The sequence below is a fragment of the Xiphophorus couchianus genome, chromosome 6 (assembly GCF_001444195.1).
Source record: "Xiphophorus couchianus chromosome 6, X_couchianus-1.0, whole genome shotgun sequence".
NCBI lineage: Eukaryota > Metazoa > Chordata > Actinopteri > Cyprinodontiformes > Poeciliidae > Xiphophorus > Xiphophorus couchianus.
In genome coordinates this window covers 25,370,925-25,392,579 of record NC_040233.1, presented here as the reverse complement: position 1 = coordinate 25,392,579, position 21,655 = coordinate 25,370,925, and the positions used below count along the sequence as shown (strand labels likewise).

Here is a 21,655-nt window from a genome sequence, read left to right as displayed (position 1 = left end):
TTTTTTGGCAATACGTTCATGTTTTTGAGTGTCTGGAAAGTGAGTCATTTCAAAAACCTATTGATTGTTAAGTCACAATTAAGGGTACTGCACCGTTACCTAGCAACCTCAGCAAAGTTCTGCCCGTTTCCCAGCAACCCAAGCTGAGCTTCAACATGTTTGGTCAGTTGGTTTTACTGCTGTATAATGGCTGCTGGAAAATTCATGTGTTTTGTTGCAGAAACCACTTGCTGCATTCTTGTTGGTTGTGCAGGAGCCTCTACTTCTGCTTTTCAAATTTGTATGTCTATATAACTGTGCTTCAATTTGCAGTTATTTTCATGTGTGAGTGTAAATGTGGATTTGTGGGGGCGTGGCCAGCGGCAGCTTATTTGAATTTAAAGTGACAAGACGCCCTAAATCAGCTCAAAATAGTCAGAACTGACCAGCATAAAATCTCACTATCTAAGAATGATTTTGTGCAAAAAATGTACAGTACATGTTTTGTAAAAACCTATAGACCTAACATGTTCAACGATGCATAATATTTCACTTTTCACATTGCTTAACTACTAACACAATGCTTCTAAACACAAAGAATTATGAGCACAAGTTAGAAACTGATCTCTGAAATGACGAGCTGAATGTCTGATGGATTGCTTTCTATCTCTTTCTTAGCTCATTCAGTCTCCTTCATCTGGAAATCTGTCCTAATTGCTCAGCTCCCTTGAGGTTGACATGCAGGTTAACTATCTCCCCACTGCTGAATACAAGCCTAAACACATAATTAACTCATTTATTCCCCTCATAATAATGACAGCAGAGTTGATTCGAATTTTACCGCGATCGCAAATTAGTTTTTAGTTACTTCAAATCAGTTTGAGACTCAATCGACTGGTTTTTAAATCACCAAATAAATTAATTTGAGCCAAAAAAAATCTAACTAATTTATCATTTTGCGCCGCCTGGGATTTAGAAAGTTTGCAAAGTGGGACTGAAGCACAATTTTTTTAAAGGTGAAATGTTTTATTTCTCCTCTTTCTTGTGTTTAATCAACTCTTACACAATATACCGACTGACAAAAAATATCAATGAGTGCAATGTCATAACTGTAACCTTGGTGCAACATTAAGTAGGTCAGTTTATTTCAATATACATGTATATGACCAGATAAATGGACATTCAGAACCCTTGATGCACAAACTTCGTACAAATTTCAGTGGATAATATGCTTCCTTAGACAGAACTCCAATATTTATAATTGGAATAAATATGATCAGATTGAATTTTTCAGCATATTTTTGTAAATCAAATGAGTGTAAAATGCTCCGAGACATTATTTGTTGTCCATTGGCATTATATAAATACAGGCTGAAATGATTCATTGAATGATTTAACATTCCTCAAGGCAAATCATCTGCCTCAATGCTTTGTTAAAATGTATGCTTTACTATATAGCGGACTGTGTTCGGGTCAGATGATTATTTGTGTTGCACAATGCTCTCACTTCTAGCAATGGTCCGTTGATGAATGCTAATTGCTATTAGCATCTATGGAGAGAAATGAGGAGGGACAAAAAGAAATGGCGCCAAGAAATAGAGAAAAAGTTTCAAAACTGATTGATCACTTTAAACTACATAAAAAAAGATCATTTTTTAGAGCAGAATAGAATCAGAACAGAATCTGACATGTTGTACATGAACAATGAAATACATTTCAGCTAACATTATATGCAGATGCTGGTCAAGAACAGTAATAACATGAAATATATATTTCATAAAAGTTTTTTTTCATATTTCAAACTTGAGACTGAAAGTGAAACATAATGTTTACTAAAACCTCAATTTAAGTTTTCTTTTAAAAAGTTATGTTTCTCATCTGTTTTTAAACTTAAAACTAATTTTTCATACTTTAAACTTGAGACTAAAAGTGATGTTTGAAGCAATAAAATGTCTGCTACCCTTTTCTTCATGTCGTTCACACCCAACATTCCCGTTCTTCCTTGTTCTGATTCACTCTTTCACATAAATAATCCTCCTGATTCGCTTTACGTGTTCTTAGAAAACAATTGAAAGAACAAATTATGTCTAATTTGCCCTGCAGTAGCAAATCAATGACTAAATTAATGAAAACTTTATAGCTTTCATGAGGTTGAAGCTAATTATATAAACACTCATTTTATGTACAAGAATAAAAACATATACTTGATACTTTCATATGTTTTCATATGGGAAAAACATCAGATTTCTTTTTTAATGCTTGAAAATATTAATTTCTTGCTTGAAAATATTAATTATTAATTTGCACTCATTTTTAGTGCAAATATCTAAAACTAACTTATACAAACATGTCACATAAAGCTAGCACCATAGAGACCCAATTTAGAGCTGATTCAGAGATTAGTTACTTTTACAATGAAAAAACACAAAATTTTACCAAGTATTTTTATCTAGTATTAGTAAAATACACTTAAAATAAGACAAAACTGACTTACAAATAATTAATCAGCAAAGTATAGGCACTTGTTTTAACTCAATCATTCCTTAATATTGATAAAAAGGCTGTAAGTGAAACAATCTGCCAATGGAACGAGACTTTTTCTACAATATTAAGGAATTATTGACTTAAAGCAACCTTCTATACTGTGCTGAAAAGTAAGTTTTATCTTATTTTAAGTGTACTATTATATTTGCACTAGAAACTGGACAAAAATATTTGTGTTTTTGCAGTGCAGATGGTAACTGGACCTGAGCCAACCAGCAGGTTGCAGAAATGGATTGCTGAAAATATGTCACAAAAATAAACTAAAACAGAACATCGCATGTTAAGAAAATAGATGGAAATGAACTGTCGAGAAATTCAATTTTCAAAGGAAGTGATGAAGGAAATTTGAGAAAGAGGGGAGAAGTAAAACAATCAGGACTCCGCTCTCACTTCCTGAGCCCTCCAGGAGGAAAGAAACAAACAGATAGAGGAGCAAAAGTAAAGGAAAGATGGATTGCAGCATTTTCAAACACCAACAGGCTTCCAAGGAAGGAAGAGGAGGGAGGAAGACATCCTCTAACACAGAGAGGAAAACAACATATTGCCTCCTCTGGTCCACATCCCACCATTCTGAGATCTGAAGCCCAGTAGGTAATGTGTTGTGCTTGATCCAGCGGCTCTGAAATGATTTTTTCCCCTCTGACAGACTCCCTAAGCTGACTCCTTCACAGAAGTTCAGAGACACTTTGAAATGCGGCTGGGCTGCTGCAGAATTTATGTATAGTGCCAGATCAACATGTTTAAAGCTGGATCCCCAGCGCTGAGATTAGCCGGATTCCCTCCACACGGGAAATTGCCTCGGCTGGGCTTCTAATCAGAAAACTCCTCCGTGCAGCAGTGTGACAAATGTGGCTTCAACCTGGGTTAATGTTCATGCTCAGAGTGGGGGGGGGGGGTAAAAATGTAAGTTTGTTGCATTATTTGGAGTTTCTGCAGAAAACTAGACGCAGAACTCAACAAATCTGAGGCGGGCTCGCTGGGCTGATGGATGCACCGCTGTGTTTTGCTATGACATCAAAGCTAGTTGGTATTCCTGGACGATAAACAGCAGCAACGCCACAGCAGAGGACATACACGACAAGCATGAGAGACGCACCCACAAAACACAAATAAGGAGACATGTGGCGAGAAGAAGGCAGAAACCTCACAGTCTGTGACAGGACGGAAACGATTAATCGGATTAATTGGTTATTTAAATGATCATCAAATGATTTAACAATCGATTAATTGTTAACTGGAGTACACAAACTCAAAAAAGGCCATTTACTGAAGAACAACATACACAGAGCAGTAATTAAGCCAAAACTGTACAAAATATTTTTATATATTACATCTAAAATAAAAAATTTTATAAATCTTTTCTGCCCAGAACTCCTTAAGTGGAAGAACTTTACCTTCACCTGGTGCAAAATCTGTCAAAGAAATCTTCTATTAAACACCTTTAGCTATCCAATTAGTAATCCACAAATATTAGCACTGAAACGACTAATCAGATTAATTGTGATTAATTGATTACTGAAGTAATTTAGTAATCATTAACTGGTTAAGATTTTGTGAGAAAATCTCATATTAAGCACATTTTACTACTCAATTACTAATATCAACAGATCGGCTCTACACTCTGTTAATGTTAAATCAAGCAGAAAGTGGTGAACTTTTATCTTGTTGAAGTAATTCTTTATCCGCAAATGCATCATTGGCAAGGTATTGTTTCTTTTTATGCAAAAAAATATTTATTTCCTATTTAAAAAGGGAACTGAATTGCTTGTTTATTTGCATCTTTTCATGTATTTCTAATACTGTATACAAAATGATTAAGCAATAAAATGAAAAATCTGCAGAACTGATATTTTATCATGTCAATCGATTAATAATTAGAATAACTGATATTATTCTAAGGAATAATACCAATTAAAGATGTAGAGATGTGTAAGAACAGCTCCAAGAGTTAGAATACCCTGGAGGATGAGGTTTCCTGTTTGTTTATGCATGCCTGGGTTGTTTCCACTGAGCCATTCCACTTGATTTATTGTGCATATGAACTTCTCTCTGCGTCTGCATTTGGGTCCTCAAATCACGTCCATATAACAATAGGAACATTTGCATGTAATTAAGCTTAGTAAGGATTAGTACGGAGCACAACCTGAACTTGAGGAACAGAAAAAGAATTTGAATTGCTATTGGAAAAGCTTTAATAAGCTCTTTTGTACATCAGTAGCATCCTGTCACTGGACTGACCTTTTAAGAAATCAAAAGGCCAAAGGGATGCAACGCTGCTAATACACGTTTTGACTTAAAACCAACTAATAAGACCTAAAAGATCCATTCTATAATGATAACAACCAAGGCAAAGAAGCTAAGATAGATGAGCTGCGGCCCTTGTTGAGAAAACATGGGCTGGCTTAATTATTACAGTTTGGATTAAATAGTAATTTAAAAAGACTAGTTTTGACTATTGACAATATCTGAATGAAAAAATAATTTGAACATTCAAAAATTACTCCAAAGGATCATTTCTGAACATTTCCAAATGGCCAAGTTCATCACAAAGAAAAGAGGGAAAGTCATAAAGCTATAAAGTACAACTCTTTCACTGTTCTTTGACTTTAGGAAAGTTTTTAGACATAAATGCTTTTTAAATACCACAGCATAGCAAAGGTCTTTCAGACTTCGGTGTAGAGGTGCACTGATTGCAGGTTTCTGGTAGATCAATAATTTCTTTTTCTCCCCTCCAGTGGATCTTTTGTGGGCTCTAGTGTCCCTTAGATGAAAGGAGGCTGACAGGAAAGGGGGGAAGACATGCGGCAAATATCGCCGGGTCCGGGATCGAACCGACTCAAGGCCTCCAAACGTGGGTCACGCTATCCCCTACGCCACCACAGCTCGCCCAGATCAATAATTTTTAAAACAGCCTAACCTGCTGATTCAGATTTTGGCCAATACAAAACTTTTTTTTGTCTGAAAAGTCACTAAATATAGCAAAAAAGTCACCAAGTTGGCAACAGTTGGGAGACTATTGATAATGTGATGGATAAGACTGATTTCTCATGTAAATACTTTTTGAGAGGAGGATAGATTTAGGCACCAGGAATTGAAAGATTATGCCTGTGTAGAGCAAGATCCAACTAGAATCTTGTAGGGGAAAAATAAAAGTGCAAGACCAAGAATTGACCCTTGCAGGACTCCACTTGTTATGGAAACAGAAAAAGGACATCAGAATCAAGGGATTACAATATTATTAGCTGTGCATTAGGTATTTTAAAATAGTTTAAAAAGTGAGATGCACCCTGGACAGGTTGCTAGATCAGTGTGTGTTGTTGTGTGTGCCTGGCAACTCACAACAACACACTCACCAATTTAGATACCAACCAATTAACTAAACAGTTGTGCTTTTTCACAAGGGGAGCACACAAAGTCCATGCACAAACCCCAGGCTGGGATTTGTACGCACAACCTTCTTGTTGCAAGGCACATTGCTACCAACTGCTCCACTGTGCAGCCCTGGTTTTAATAAGCATTTTCCTGATAAATAGCTATATTTGCATATCTAACAGCTTGTCTATTAACTGCATATGGAGCATCTTTTTTCAGTTTATGTTTTATCTGTTTACCTCCGTGTCTGTTTCTCTTCACTCTGTCTTCACAAAATCAAAAGGGAAAATGTAAAGCTGTGATCTGAGGCTTTGGCAAAATCATCTCTTGAACTTAAGACGCCAGCTAAACCCTCGACAAAAATGACAGAGAGCAATAAAGAAGACGTAAAAAAAGGAACAAATTGTCCCACTTGACTGCGTCTGAGTTTGTTGTGTTCAGCCAAATGTTTTGTCAGCAGAGCTCCCTTATACCTGCTGACACATTACAAATGAAAAGATAAACTCCTGATGACTGAGTTTATCTTTATGCATAGCACAGCAGATGCCAGAAAGGAAATGGAGTCTATAAGAATGCAAAGCTATAAAAATAAAATCACGTCTCATGATTACATTCATAGTTTTTAATGAATAAAAGAATAAACCAACCCCTATGCTGTCCTCCTGTCTGTACTGCTTCCAGTTGTGTCCCGTGTCGCTGAACGTCAGTTGGTAAGACGTCAGCCAATCAGAGCTGCCGTAGCGGCCCTGTGTGGCGACAGCTGTGATCTTGGTTCGCTCACCCAAGTCGACCTGCAGCCACTGATACCTGTCTGAACTAAGAGGAGACCAGCCTCCAGCACCTGCAGAGAGAGGGAGAAAATAGCAGGAGACGTGTGATTTATTAGGTTTATCTGCGCAGGAGGACATGAAATATGTTCGTGTAAAAAACTAAAATAATAAATCATCTGGCGCAGCCTCTCAGCTAAATTCAAACTCCTACACTACAACCAGAACAATGAAAATCGATAAAAACTTCAGAGAAAACCTTAAAATTCATTTTGTGTCTATAACAAACAAGAAATAGTGCTTTAAAACCACAAAACCAACTGGAATTTGTTCCATTTTGGTCACTTCAGGTATGCTAACACGCTAGGTATGTGACTAGTTAGCATGTTAGCAGGAAGAAAAAACAGTATAACGTTGTACAAAAGTTGAAAGAAAATCATGTTTTTAGATTCTTGTTTTATCTGAGCATTTCTTGGGGAGATGAATAAACCCCAAGAAATTGTGTTTTTTTTAACAAAAAGAAAACGTAGAAAAATAAAGCTTTACGTCGACTTCTTCAGTAGAAACAGTTCAAGTAGAAACAGGGTTGAAATAGCGCTGGTATGTAGTCTGCTGGGTTGCATAAAGATTAATAGCTAAGCGAAACATTTTGTTAACTTATAAACTGAATCGAAACGTACAAGAAGCATCAAGTTAAAGGTACTGATGGAGATCCATTTCACCAACACACTGACAGTGACCTGAAAACCTTACAGCTTGCAGCAGCTAGGTAATTTAATTTCTCATGAAAATCAATGAGAAGCATTGATTAGTTTTACACTACCTCCTAACGTGTGTATCCTTCCTCATGTTGAATGTCATCTATAAAGAAGCTGTGCTGCGATTCATGCTGACTGCTTTCATGCTGGATTTCCCAGGATGAGAAGTTTTCCCACACAAATAAGAACCGAGATAAGAGTGTGAATTATTGAGATGTGAGAAACAGATTTGCAGGAGTTTTGAACCAACTTCTCCCAGCAACCTGCTGAAAAGGCAGCAATAAAACCAGATAAGCATGAATAAAACAGGATGCAGGTTGGTTCAGTTCAGGTTAGCGGAGTATGTTTGCTGCAGGACAGTAAAGTCTAAAAAAATAAAACAAAAACAGTTGGTTTGTTGTTATTTGTTATTATTACCTTCGTTAGCAGATTATTATTGCTATTTTATTAACATTATTAACATAGGTTGTTTCTGTTTTTATATTATTGCTATTGTATTTGTTGTTATATAACAGATTATGAAGAATTGCAGGGTGCACTTTGGCAAGGAGTTGTTATTTACAACTGCTATTATTATTATTATTATTATGGGTCAGTAGATTCAGAGTTAGTTTGCAATAATGTTGTTTAAGTGATCTCATTTATTTGTTTGTTCCTTAGGGCAGTATATTATACAGGCATATGAATACCATAGCATGGTTTTAATTACACGTTTCTGGTAATTACTGAGTGATATATCTTATTAAATTGAAATAGGATTAAATAAGTGTTCACTTCTTAGCTTCATTGTCTTTTTCAAACAGAAAAGTAGTGGTAAGCTAATTATTTTGTTCTTGGTTATGTATACACGTTTTTTCTCATCCTAGTGATTACTTGTTTTCTTGTTTTTCAAAACCTGTTGGAAATAAATAAATCTAAATGCAAAATGTGAGCGCGTGCGTGGAAAATATTTAGTCGGGCCAAAACGATGACACACAGAACTTAAACACCAGATGGACGGATTCTGCAGACCAGAAACCCACTGAGCCCACATACACGCACACACACACAGGCTCATAAAACGAGCGGCAGAAAGCTGTACAGAGCACAAACACACTCAGAGGGACTTCTTTCGTTTTTTCCACCGTGGAGCCAGTTCTCTGACAACCTGCTGCTCTTTACCTGCAAGAACATGATAAAAAAAATCCCTCAAAAAGTGATAAAATAGATGAAAAACTATATATATTTTTTATTTGTATTTAAACAATATTTGGCAACTTGATAGGAATATCTAGACCACCATAGATCAGTATGAGTCTACATTTATGTACCCAGATGGCCACAAACCAACTGCTGCGCCTGAAATTACAATCTTTAACTCTTTTGAGGACTGGAGGCAATCTACTGGCTATGAACCTGTTTTAGTGACAACCTGTTTTTAGATAATTTAACACATTATCTCGGGTCGATTTCAGGTTTCTTTTTAATATATTACTCATACGAAACATCATAAGTTCTAAACAGCCAAAGATTATATATTTTAAATAGATTTTTAGTACTGATATGCATGATCTTGATAAACAAAGATCCCCCCCCATAACTGAATCTTTAATAAGTGAAAAATGAAGAGAAAATGATTACTGCAAGGGAGCCTGACTTGAAAACCTAATGAAAAAAGAGAATATATTATGAAAATATATTTTGTCTTACAATAACAACATTAGCTCTTTGGTTGGACACTGAAGATCTATATTGTATCTGGTTTCGATCTCTACTAGGAGAAACTTGTGGTTTACATCCATAATTCTGTCTTTTTAAAGGGGATCTATTATGCATAATTTACATTTTGTACATTTTCGTACTTCCATTTGGGTCTCTACTGCATCTAAAAACAGCACAAACGCTTAAAAAAAAAACTCCACCCAGCTCTTTATTTGGCAATAAGTTATTGTTTTTTGGTGTCTGGACAATGAGCCATTTCAAAAATCTTCCAAATGTAACGCCACCAGTCAGCAGGCACTACCTGTTACCTAGCAACCCCAGTGAAGTTCCGCCCATTCCCTAGTAACCCAAACTGAGCTCCAGCTGGTTTTACTGCTGTCTGCACTGTACAATGGCTGCTGGAACAGACAAGTGCTTTGTTGTTGACTTGCCATCCAGAAACCACTTAATGCATTCTTGTTGGTTGTGCAAAAGTCTCTACTAATACTTTTCAAAGCTGTAAAGTTGCATAATTGCACATCTGTTTGCGTAATTAGTGTGACTGTAAACGTTAAGGGGGGGGGGCGTGGCCAGCAGCAGCTTATTTGGATTTAAAGGGACAAGACACCCTGAAGCACCTCAAAATAGACAGAACTGACCAGAGTAAAACCGTATATCTAAGAATGATTTTGTGCAAAAAACTCATAATTAACATGTTTTGCACTGTCTGCAGACCTATTCTGACCTGTTCAAGAAAGCATAATAGGTCTTTAACAGACAGGACAGACTGAGTAAAATATAATGGTTGTTTTTGTTTATCTATTGCTAAATCTGCATTTGCTGATGCAGGAACTCTCTCAGCTTGTGTGTCATGTAAAGCTGAAGGCAGCAACAGGTTGAACTACTGATGTTTCTGCCAGTGAGACATAACTGCGATCGCTGTGTGACAGGCAGAGAACAAAAAGCAGTGAAAATGAATCAGCGTCGGTCGGGTAGCCGATCTCTAAAGAGCTAAAGGCCAGAGCTAATAACCACTTGACTAAAAGACGTGTTCGGTGGCAGCAGAGAAGAAAAGGGCAGACACTCTGACCTTTCCACATGGCGATTAGACTGTAGAGGAAAGGAGAAGGAGATTAAAGAAAAACAACTTGGGGAATGAGAGGCGTACAGAGACTCTGTGTCCTCGCCGTCAGAATAACTGCGACTAATATAATGGAGGTGAACCTCCGGTAGATGGTCTGAACACTTCAAGTCACGGCTGTCGCTTTAAATCAGAGAGATATCTTTGGCTCCTTTCTCCATGTGTCTGTCAAGGTGGCAGATGCAACCACCCACAGCTGAAAGTGAAGATTAATGGAGGTCGGGACTGTGACATCACTACTCAGAGGGCCGAACTGCAGCCTGAAAAATCCTGCCACCTCAAACACAATAGTTTCAATTCACTCAATCAGTTTTTAGAATATCAAACCGGTTCAAACTTTAACTGATTTTTTCTTCAGGATGTTTGACTGACAGCCTGCGAGAAGAATGTTACATTTTAAAATGGTTTTAGGATTTAAAACTACATTCTGCATTATTCCACTGTAGAGCATTGAGCTACAATGTTGCTATGACAACATCAAGAGAGCTGGTGATATGTGTAATCTGAAAAATCTGTCCATCCATCGTTTCATCATCCCTCCATCCATTCCTCCATTAATCCACTCATCCATCATTCATCCATCCATCATTCCATTGTCCGTCCATCCATCCATCCATCCATCCATCCATCCATCCATCCATCCACACATTCATACATCCATCCATCGTTTCATCATCCATCCATCCATCCATCCATCCATCCATCCATCCATCCATCCATCCATCCATCCATCCATCCATCCACTGTTCCATTGTCAATCCATCCATCCATTGTTTCATCATCCATCCATCCATCCATCCATCCACTGTTCCATTGTCAATCCATCCATCCATCTCTATCACCGATCCATCATTCCATCCTACATCCATCCATCCATCCATCCATCCATCATTCCATCCATCCATTGTTTCATCATCCACCCATCCATCCATCCATCCATCCATCCATCCATCCATCCATCCATCCATCCATCCATCCATCCATCCATCCATCCACTGTTCCATCGTCCATCCATTGTTTCATCATCCATCCATCCATCCATCCATCCATCCATCCATCCATCCATCATTCCATCTGTCCATCCATCCATCCATCATTCCATCTGTCCATCCATCCATAATTATTCCAAATAAAAAAATTCCCCATGAAAAAAAAAACAAAATTAATATTTTACTAACATTTTTTAAGGGTGAGGTTATTTTGTCATAGTTTTATGTATTTATTTTGTGGTTTATTTCTTAATTAATTTCATAACGGTGTTTTATTTTGTATACATTAATAACAGTATTTATTTTATTTTGAATGAAACGGTTGTCAATTCAGTACCAAACTGCAAACATTCAGCTTTGAATGAATTGAAACTATTTATTCTGCTTATTGTTATTGTAAACATTTGAAATAGATGCAGATATATTTTACAGATATGAAATGTTAATCATGCTGCACAATGAGCCGCCGTGGAGGTCAGAAAGGATAACTGAATATGAACATCAACAACCGATTCATCGGCTGTTCTTACACAGGCTTCAATTAAACTTTAATTCAGCCTTCAAATCTCTGAGGGAAAAAAGATAACTCTGTCGCAGCAATTCTTTTCAAGTCACATTTCAGCATAATTGTTGCAGAGTCACTGATAACTGTCAGCTTTGCCTACAGAAGAAAGAAAATGTTTAAACATGAAGAGTGCTATTAACATTTGGCAAGAGGACGGCGGAACTAAATTAGTTCCTGCTAAAGAAAATGAAACTTAGCGTACAAGAAGCAGAAGATTGACACGAACGAGAGATATAGGGATAAAAGTAAAAAAATAAAAACTGGAGGTGAAGTAAAGATGTTTTAATGTCTTGGGCAGTTTGGTTTAAAAGGGTAAATCATTTAGAGATATCATTTTCATGCGTGGATTACATAACACAGAGTTTGTACACTTTTCTCACAGTAAAATTCAAGCACTTTTCAAGCATTTTCAAGGTAAGTTTTCAAACTTTTCCAGCACCACACTGTAAAAAAAAGAAAAGAAAACAATGTCTCTAATTTATGGTAAATACAAGTAGCTGTGGTTGCTTTTTTTTTTTTTACAGTGCACACTTTGGAGTTAAAGACAATAATAACATAACATACTGTACTGTGACAGTATTCTACATATAAGAGACAGAGTAAACTAAAATATAACAAAATTGTATGTCTTGAAATGTCTCACACACACCTTGTGTGATTAACCAAGGACAAAACATTGTTCAAGCGTTAGTTTGCACTTTATTACAAAACTGTGCAGATTGGATTAAGAACTTCTAGGGACTTTATATAGAAATGAAGCACTTTCCAAACATTGAAAACACCTGATTGAAATTCAAGCATTTTCAAGGATTTCAAACATCCGTACTAACACTGATAACAAAACTCTTCTAATGTTTGCAGCCTTAGTGAACTCAGAGGGCGTTCCTCAGAGAACAACTGGTGAAATCTGAGCGTTGACAGAAACAGCAGCAGCAGGAGGAAACAGAAATAAAAAGAGAGAAATTCATCTATTCATCAGCTTCCTCAACAAACAGCAGGGCTTGCTCCCTGGGATCCTGCATCAGTAACTTCCTTATCTGCTGACTTCAAATCAGAAGAGCCAGATTCAGATCCAGCTAGACGTCCTGGAGATCCTCCGTCTGTTGGATTTTACAGCTCACAGACGCGTTTCAGGTACAATTCGCATGTTTTCCAGGTATTATCTTTCGTTGAGAAGTACAACCTTTAAAGATTACTGTTTTATACTCTACTGTTTGTTGTAATTCTTAAAATTTTGAAGTATTTTCTGTAAAATTACTGAGAAAATGTAATTGAAATAAAGCTTAAGTGGGTAAAAATAAACCCATAAGTAATCTAAAAATGTAAAGACAGATAAATATACAGATCTACAGATATAGATGAATAGACAGACAGACAGACATTGATGTCAGCTCCATGTGGCTGGCAAATAGCAATACAATCTGTGGCCTTCGATCAGATCTTATTGGTTGAATGGATCTAAACTGTAATGTAATTGTACATCTATTGTGCTTGAGATGACATTTTCTGTCAATTACAGCTGAACTGAATTGAATTGATTTGAACTTTAGCAACCCAGTCAGTAGATGTACGAATCTTTTCAGATGTAGAACATTTTTGACCAGTCTTGGTTAATCAAAGACGAGAAAATGCTAGCTTCCTTAAAGCATTAGGCTTTAAAGCAGCAAGTGTCAAGAAAGGGCAACTATAAAAATGAGGTTTTCAAGCTAAGAAAGTACAGGAAGGACCGCTGTGACCTCATTTAATTTACTGCTAACAGAAGCATTGGAGATTTAAACTGAAATTGAATGTTATTTAATGCTCAGTAAAATACAAAACTATTCAAAGTTAAACGGTTCATAGATATCAGGTTGATACTTTCTGCCACTAAGAGGCCAAACTTTAAAAAAGCTTGAAATGGTGTCAGTCTTCTTCATGTTCACCAGGTTTTTGTGTCCCGTGTGGTGGGAAGGTTTCTGATCCAGGATAAACCTGTCTTTCCTTCCCAGCTGGTTCTGGGTTTTGATGTCAGGATGAAGCAGTGAAACAACAATCTTTATTTTGTCAAAGCCGCATTCCCGCTCCCAGTCGGGATTTCATGCTGGACGGGCAAATACTATCCACATTTATCCTCCTTATATAAGCCTTCAATACAGACAGAAGCAATACAGTGTTGGGTTTTCTTTTATGTTATTTTAAAACTCACCTTTCAACTTTTATAAACTCAAGAAGAATCTCCTTCATTATGATTAATTGGAGAGGTTTTCTTATGACCCTTTGGTGTTATTTTTTATCTTTTGATCATTTCTTTGTTGTTTTATATCTTGACATATTTAACGATTTATTTTGTTAGAATTGTATTTATTTCAGGGTTTCTTTCCCCTTTTATTCTCGTTTGTTTATTTTTTCACCTTACCATCCCAACTGTTAATTATTTCTTCATTTATCACAACCTGTTCCTTCACACATAGCCGGATATCTGAGAAACCAATAAATTTTTTTATGTTTTGGGTTTTCACCCACATGAAATCTCCGTATAATATCACTAAAAAAGATGATTTATTTAAACCAAAATTTAGGGTCCTGCATACTAGTCTGCCAATATATCCACATACTTTCTTTGACATTATTCCCAATCAACCCTAACCCTTTGAGGCCATTTTCAAGTAATATAATGGTAATGGTATAATAATGCAATTCTAAAAGATCAAAAAACTTTAAATACTAATGAATATTTAACACTGTAATTGGAAGACATTTTAAATATCCAAAATAAATGAACAAAACAACCAAAAAAACTAATAAAATTAATTATGAAGTCTCTGTAAACAAAATTGTCCTTCAAAAAAGGGTTTAGTTGAGACCAAAGCACCAGACTGAACATTTTTATTATACAGTGTTTGATAGAAAGAGATAGAAACTCAAGAAAACAATTATGGAAGTACAAACAATTGAGCACATTTTAATTTATCATGCGATGAATTGATTTATTGCTTGCTGCGATAGGCTTAGTAAAAGCTTTTCTCAAACAAATCCCGTGTGACCAATATTAATATTTATCCGATGTTGTGGAGAAATTGGTTTTAATAAAGTTCTGCACTGGCCTTTACGACCTACCATTGACCTCTGCTGGGGTTTTTTATGTGAGTTTTTGTTGGTTTTAATTTCTTTTACTTTCAGCATTTTCGATCCCAACTCCAGTCTGCATTTTGGCCCAACCACAAAACCAAACTTCACGACAGGTTTCCATTTAGAAAGAGCAGAATTTCAGTAGGAGACATATAGATCGGTTCTAATACCTCCACACTGTTGTCTCTATTAGTTACATGTTCTCCACTTCCACACATTTCCTCTCAGAAACACAACAATGCGTCAGGCTCTAATACTCAAAGCAATTACAGTGCTTTCAGCTTTCAGCCCACTTAGAAACACACACCAGACACACACAGGCAGACATGCATCATCAAGCGACTGTTGGGGCTCACCGTCTCTCCGGTTGAGCTTGGCGAAACCCGGTGCATGGCTGCTGGACAGCTGGGAGGAGCTCCTGAAGGATGATGGCGGCAGATTGGAAACCAGCGCACTGTCACACACCTCTGCAAAACAAGAAGGATGAAGCAGAGACTGTTATGAAAATAACGGCAGGATGTTTCTCATGTGATCCTTATACAAAGAGTTTGTTTAAAGCCTTCCCGGATTCCATACAGGTGATGTTAAAAGTTAGTTCATTTGTTCATTAAACTAGGAGTTTTGCAGAGGAATATTCAAACTGGTTAGCCCATGCTTGAAACTGAAGAGTAGAAATCATGAAAAATCTTTTTCCAGACATCAACACTTCACGATACCTTCTAACTAGAAAGTTTATAAGAAATTTTTTCTTTAAATACCAATACAAGTTCTTTCCTGGAGGAAAACAACAGAACTGCCTGTGTTACTTCAGGTATAAACATAAACCAACGATCCAACAAGGGATTAAAGTTAGTGATGAAGGAGTTAATCTAAAGTTGATTGATCTTATAAGTCGAGTAGCGATTCATTGATAAGTGGAGATTTTCTTAAAATTCTGAGAACAGAACCGCATAAAGTGCATTCCGCATCCCCTATCGGACTTTGTTTGGACCGTTTCTCTTTCTTGTTCAAGTATTGAACCGCCATTATTATTTCTGTATTAACTGGCTCTGATAACCAGTGTCGCCCTCTGCTGGATGGTTGCCACACCACATTACTACAATAAGGTCTAAGTCGATGTTATTAGTTAACTGAACAAACCTAATTTTAATCTATTAAACCATTAATCGACAATCGTAAGTCAATTAATTGTTTGCATCCCATTTCACTGTAGTCCCGGCCAGATCAGGACTAATTTCAATATAATAAACCATTGATTTATAGTTAATCTTAAGTCATTTAACTGTTGCATCCCTAAATCTAACATCACTGCACAGGTTCAATCAGCACTGTAGTGCATCCTTGCCACTCAAAACTTTAACAGCTCCACTTCCATCTGATAATCTGATAAAGAGGGACTCTTTGGTATTCTTGAGGCGGATCAATTGCATTTTTCCGGCTGATCTTTAAAAACCCTGACCTGCCGATTCTGATTTTGGTCAATAACAATCTTGTGTATAATTAATACGGTCAGGTGTTGTTGCCAAAGTCCCCAATAGCACAGAAAAAAGTCACTAAATGCATTTTTGACTAAAAAAGTAGCTAAATACAGCAACAAACTTGCTGAGTTAGCAACAATGAGGTGACTATCGTGTGACTTGGTGGCAAAATTAAGAAAATCGGTGACCCTGTATGGCATAATGAAGCCAGCCATGAGTTAAAATCTCTCTAGCAGTCCTGGGTCAGCCTCCTCAGGCGTCCTCTTAATGGGAAATGTCTAAGACAGGCATCCTTATCAAATACCTGAACTTCCCCAGAGCTTTCCCTGAAGAGCAAAACCCTCTCTCCCTACCCTCAAAGGTGAGTTCAAATGTATCAATATTTCGATCTAAGTCAAGTTCTCAGAAGTCAATGAATATTTCAGCTTCCTTTTAAGCAACCCAGAATCTGAGTTTTGGTTAATGCCAGCTAAACGAAAACAATCCCTGTTGTTTCTCTTAGCAGGAATATAAACAGTCCCATTGTTCAAAGTCATGAAAGTGAAGACTTCGCAAAATGTGACACAGCTGGAGATGGATTATGGTCTTTTTCCCAGCCGAGGAGAAAGACAGTTAGGTTGTTAAACGCAGCATGATGGGAGCTCACTAGTGCTGAGAAGTCAGACACGTTTATCTCCAAACCATCAGCTTTTTAAATGAAAATAGTTTTATTCCAATAGGTTTAGGTTTAATCTGTTTCTCAAGCCTTTACTCCCTGAAAATAAGGAAATATAAAGGGAGAAAGGAAAGAGGATTTCCAGGAGTGTCCAGTTACAAAAACATAAAGGAATATATGGAAAACCAGGAGTGCCAAAGTTGGAAGTAAATGTTGAAATATAGAAATTGTTAGGTTCAAAAATCACTTTGCTAACAAATGTAATAAAGGTTAATTTAGTCAGTAAAATGTAATAAAAATGACTCATTAAATCTTTCTGAATATAAAACTTAAAATATAAGTATGTTATTTCTTTACTCTTGTATTTGTTTTGGTAATGAATTATTGCATTCACTGTTGTTTTTTTAAAAGGAGAAATATTAGTGGAGAAAATGAATCATTAAATGATAAAAAACAATAAAAACAAAGGCTAGATTAAAAATACAGAGAATGACAGTGATGTAAATTATAACAGTTTGAAATGAAAAGTAGAAGCTGCACATTTTAAAAATTACAAAAATTGCCAAACTTGTTTTCACCATTTTGTTTCACTTGCTGCCACAGAACATGTCTCATTGAGTTGTTTAAACATTTTTCTAGATTTTGTCAGCAGAAAAGATCCGTTCTGTTGGATTATGCTTTGTCTGTTTTTGTGTTTGATTGGATCAAAGATAGAATGTGTGAAAGGCGACCTTCAGCACCATGAATATTTGTTTTTGCTCTCACGCTGCTATCCTTAAGCTACATTCAAAAGAACAATGCCTCACTACTGATATAACAGCTAATTAACATGACTCACCCTGCAGAGCGAATTGGGTTCACAACTCTGACAACAAAGCTTCAGGGTTTGATAACTCTGTCAACATCAAGGCACTTACAAGCATTAATACACATTTTATATGTATTAATAAATAATCCCTGCCACCTGATCATTTGGAAAACTAAAGCATAATATCACACCATCTTAAAAAGTGTTTTAAGACTTTACAGCCAGAAGTTGTTTCCAGATTTCCTTAGGCCTCAGAGCATCAAATATGCACACTCACATTTGAAAGGACCAAAATGAACATTACATCAAAGCAGCACAATTAACTTAAGGTTAAGAGTTTATGTTGTAAAACACAGCAGGATTTCCACAACATTTTCCGTCAAAACTCCATAGTTTTCCAGCATTATTTGACACTGTAAAGGAAAATGATTAGTTAAGTGCTAAAATACTTACAACATGTGTAAAGGAATATTAAGCATTTTTATTGGAAAAACAGGCTTTGTGTGACCCTTTGAGATGGCCCAAGGAGACAAGCAGACGCCTTCCACTGTTTGCTTAAAGAGCACACAAGGGCCATAAAGTAGCATCTCCATGGAAACGGCAGCTGGAATGTGGGACGTCAAAACTCCAGGGGAGTCTGCGAGATTTATCTCAGGACTTCGGTGCTGGGGACAGTCGTACCCAGTACCTCTGAGATTAAGTGTTCTTCCCCTTCTGGCTTGACGGAGACCAGACGCCCGTTCGAGTTGGGTGTAAAGGGGGAGACTTCTCAGGTTTCTCTGGGGGCCGAAACAGGTCTCTGATTGGTTGAATTACGGAACGCCTTCTTTGCATATATTAAAGTGAGGAAACGCCTAGTCAGTATAAAGTACAATGTAACGCTAATACAGGGAGAGAGTTTTTCCATTTTTCCTCTCCACGTTGGGCGCCGTTGTCTGTCTATATGTTCTGTGTTCGTTTGTCTATCCCTTGTGTGTCTGTTATTTTATGAGTTAATGCATATCTCTGTATCTCTGCAGCTTTGTTGTTCATTGCTTTCTATGAATTAAACTCTGTGATCTGTGACGTCAACACGCCTTGTTAGTTTTGTTTTAGCAGGACGCCGCCACTCGCCAAGGACTCGGGAGAGAAAAGAGGAAAGAGCCAAAACTTTTTGTCCAAAGCTAGCATTAAATGATCATCTTTTTCAACAACACCTTAATATGGTTTGATTTATTTAATTAGATCACCAGTCATGACTTACATCAGTCAAAATGTACAGACCGAAACAATCTGTGCATCATTGTCCTGAATTGACTGTAGATGTTTGAAATCAGTGTTTGTGACCATCAGTACATGCATTTCTCAAAACTCAGAGGAAGTAGGAATTCAATACAGCTGAGTACTTTTCATTAGCAGGTTCTGCCAAGCCTATCATTCTTGTATATTCTGTATATTCTGTATAATCTGTGCATATAGCTCCCATATTTATATATATACACAATATCTACTGTATATCTCTTAGCTATAACCCCTTACAGTCCATACATACATAGTCTTGTACATCTGTAAATAAATATTTATATCTCGTAGAGCACTTCTGGATAGATGCAAACTACATCTCGTTGCTTGTACTTGTGACAGTGCAATGACAATAAAGTTGAATTCTAATTCTAATTCTAAGTTGTGGAAAACTTTGTGGTGGTAAGTTAAAGCAGATGCAAGCCTCACCTCTATAGCTACCCTGCAAAAACACAAAATCTAGCTAAAAGTGAAATAATCTGCCAGTCGAACTAGTATGTCACCAATATTAAGGAATTATTGACTTAAAACAAACTCCTAGATCTTGTAAGTTAGTTTTGTCTTATTTCAAGTGTAACATACCTACACTAGAAACTAGATCTAAAATACTCAGTAGGATGTTGTGTTTTTACAGTGTATGTGGGTTTCACTGCTCAATAGTAATGCAGGTGTCAAAATATTGTCAACACACTCAAACTTTCTAAGTCCATTTGGAAACATTTCATTTTGCCTTAAAGGTCACTCCAAACAGGTGCTACATGTACAAATGTTGATAGAGAGCAGCTAAAGAGAAGTGTCCTCTGTCATTTGGCTCAGACACTGAGAAAAAAAAAGTTCCTGCAGCAGCTAATAGTTGAAGGAAAATGTTTGCAGGATGCAAATATTCCTACAAAATGGTTAAACTTCAAGTTTGCAGTTTCCAGAATGTGTAACCACATATTTCCTTATGGTTAAACTTACAATAAATTGTTAAAATACTAAAATACTGTTAAAATACTGAATACTGATGAGCGCCAGATTATTTCCTCTTGTTTCACCCTCAACTATGTGGTTCTCTGATGGTCCTTTTTATAGTTTCTATCCCTAGAGCTACTGATCTGACAGATACTTGTTAAAGCAGGCGGTGGGGAGCTCTTATTGTGAAAAGCAGGTGAATTACAGTGGCCTAAAGAGGAAAATAAGAGGTTGGCTCTCCAACCAGGAGAGCTGTAATCCCTGAGGAGATAACATGTGGTAAGCCTTGACGAGGAAACTCAGAGAGAGAGAGAGAGAGGGCAGTGGAGTTAAAAAGCACAGAGATGTTTTTCTCTTTTGGCATTTAGAAGCCGATGGCCCTGACGGTGTGACCAGTGGAGCACAAACACAGACAGCTCAGAGGAAAATGGAGGTAAATGTTGAATACCTGCTGGCCTCTGCAGCCAACCAACCTCAACGCTGACCCTGACGATGCTGAATCAAGAGCGTCCCTGAATATTAAGCCTTTCGACTCAAACAAAAATAGGTCCTTTGAGCAAACAATACTGTTCATGTGATGTTGAGGAGAATAACGCGTCCTCCATGGCATTTACAACCTGCATCTCCAGCTAAAAACATAGTGACACAACACAATTTGTTGCCATTTGTAAGTCAACTCATCATTTATAAACTCAAGTTATCTTTATGTAATAATAAAACTTTTAGATGATCTGACAAAAAGGAAAAATGGAAGAGAGTAAATACTTTTGACATTTATTAAAAAAGTTAATGGCACACTACTTGATTTGGGACATTTAAGTTACATTAAAATTTAAATGGTTTGCAGTTTTTTTCTTATTTTTTAGTTAGAAAAAACACAAAACATTTTCTCAGTTTTGAAAAATATTATTTTTCTTATAGAAATTTTAAAAGATCATTTCTGCCAGCCAAATAAAGTTGCAGTGACATTTGATTGATGGGGAATATTTTTTTTGTACATTCAAATTTCCACCTGGACATCCATCACTCAGCCTCTTGACATTTCGTCGGCTGGCACAGTGTCAAGTTTATCTTTTTGCTGAGGTGACAAATGGTAAGTTTGACTGCATTAAGAAGTTCAGAAGAATATTTGAAACAATATTTGGAGAGAAGAAGCCAAGTCCATTTAATTCAACCTGAAAAGGCAGGCTACCCTTACAGATAAGGAGGAAGATCTGGCCTTATTCATGAGCTCTTCCCACATTTTCTCACTGAATAACAACGTGTCCACAGAGTCTATGACAGATTGGGAAACCCTGAATACTGATGAGTGCCATCCATCACCCAGCAAACAGCAGAGAACATGAAGTCATGCATTTGGGAACCTGTAAGCCCCACAAACACAGATTTCTGAGCTTCTCCGTATGAACATCGCTCGGCTTATTTATCGGCTCAGAGCTCATCGCAGTAAACAATAATGAGACCCAGGAACGGCTGTTTTCTGTCTGGGGCCAATAAGATTTCTTCAAGTAGAAAACATCCCTGTGCGTTTAACTAATCTGGGCAAATTTAAATCCAGTTTGACCTGCAAGAGTTC

At 36.9% G+C, this 21,655-nt stretch overlaps 1 protein-coding gene across 3 annotated transcripts in view; it reads right to left on the bottom strand.

The window, feature by feature from the left end:
• The window catches only part of LOC114146972 (contactin-associated protein-like 4), a 108,701-nt gene that overhangs the window by 62,507 nt on the left and 24,539 nt on the right, over positions 1–21,655 (bottom strand). For all 3 annotated transcript variants that reach the window (XR_003595996.1, XM_028021446.1, XM_028021445.1), the window contains exons 3-4: positions 15,260–15,370; positions 6,543–6,736 (exon numbers count right to left, since the gene is read on the bottom strand). Coding sequence is in view for 2 of the 3 variants with exons in the window: in XM_028021446.1 (XP_027877247.1) it covers positions 6,543–6,736; positions 15,260–15,370 (305 nt within the window). In the remaining variant the exon portion in view is untranslated. The remainder of the gene's footprint in view (positions 1–6,542; positions 6,737–15,259; positions 15,371–21,655) is intronic.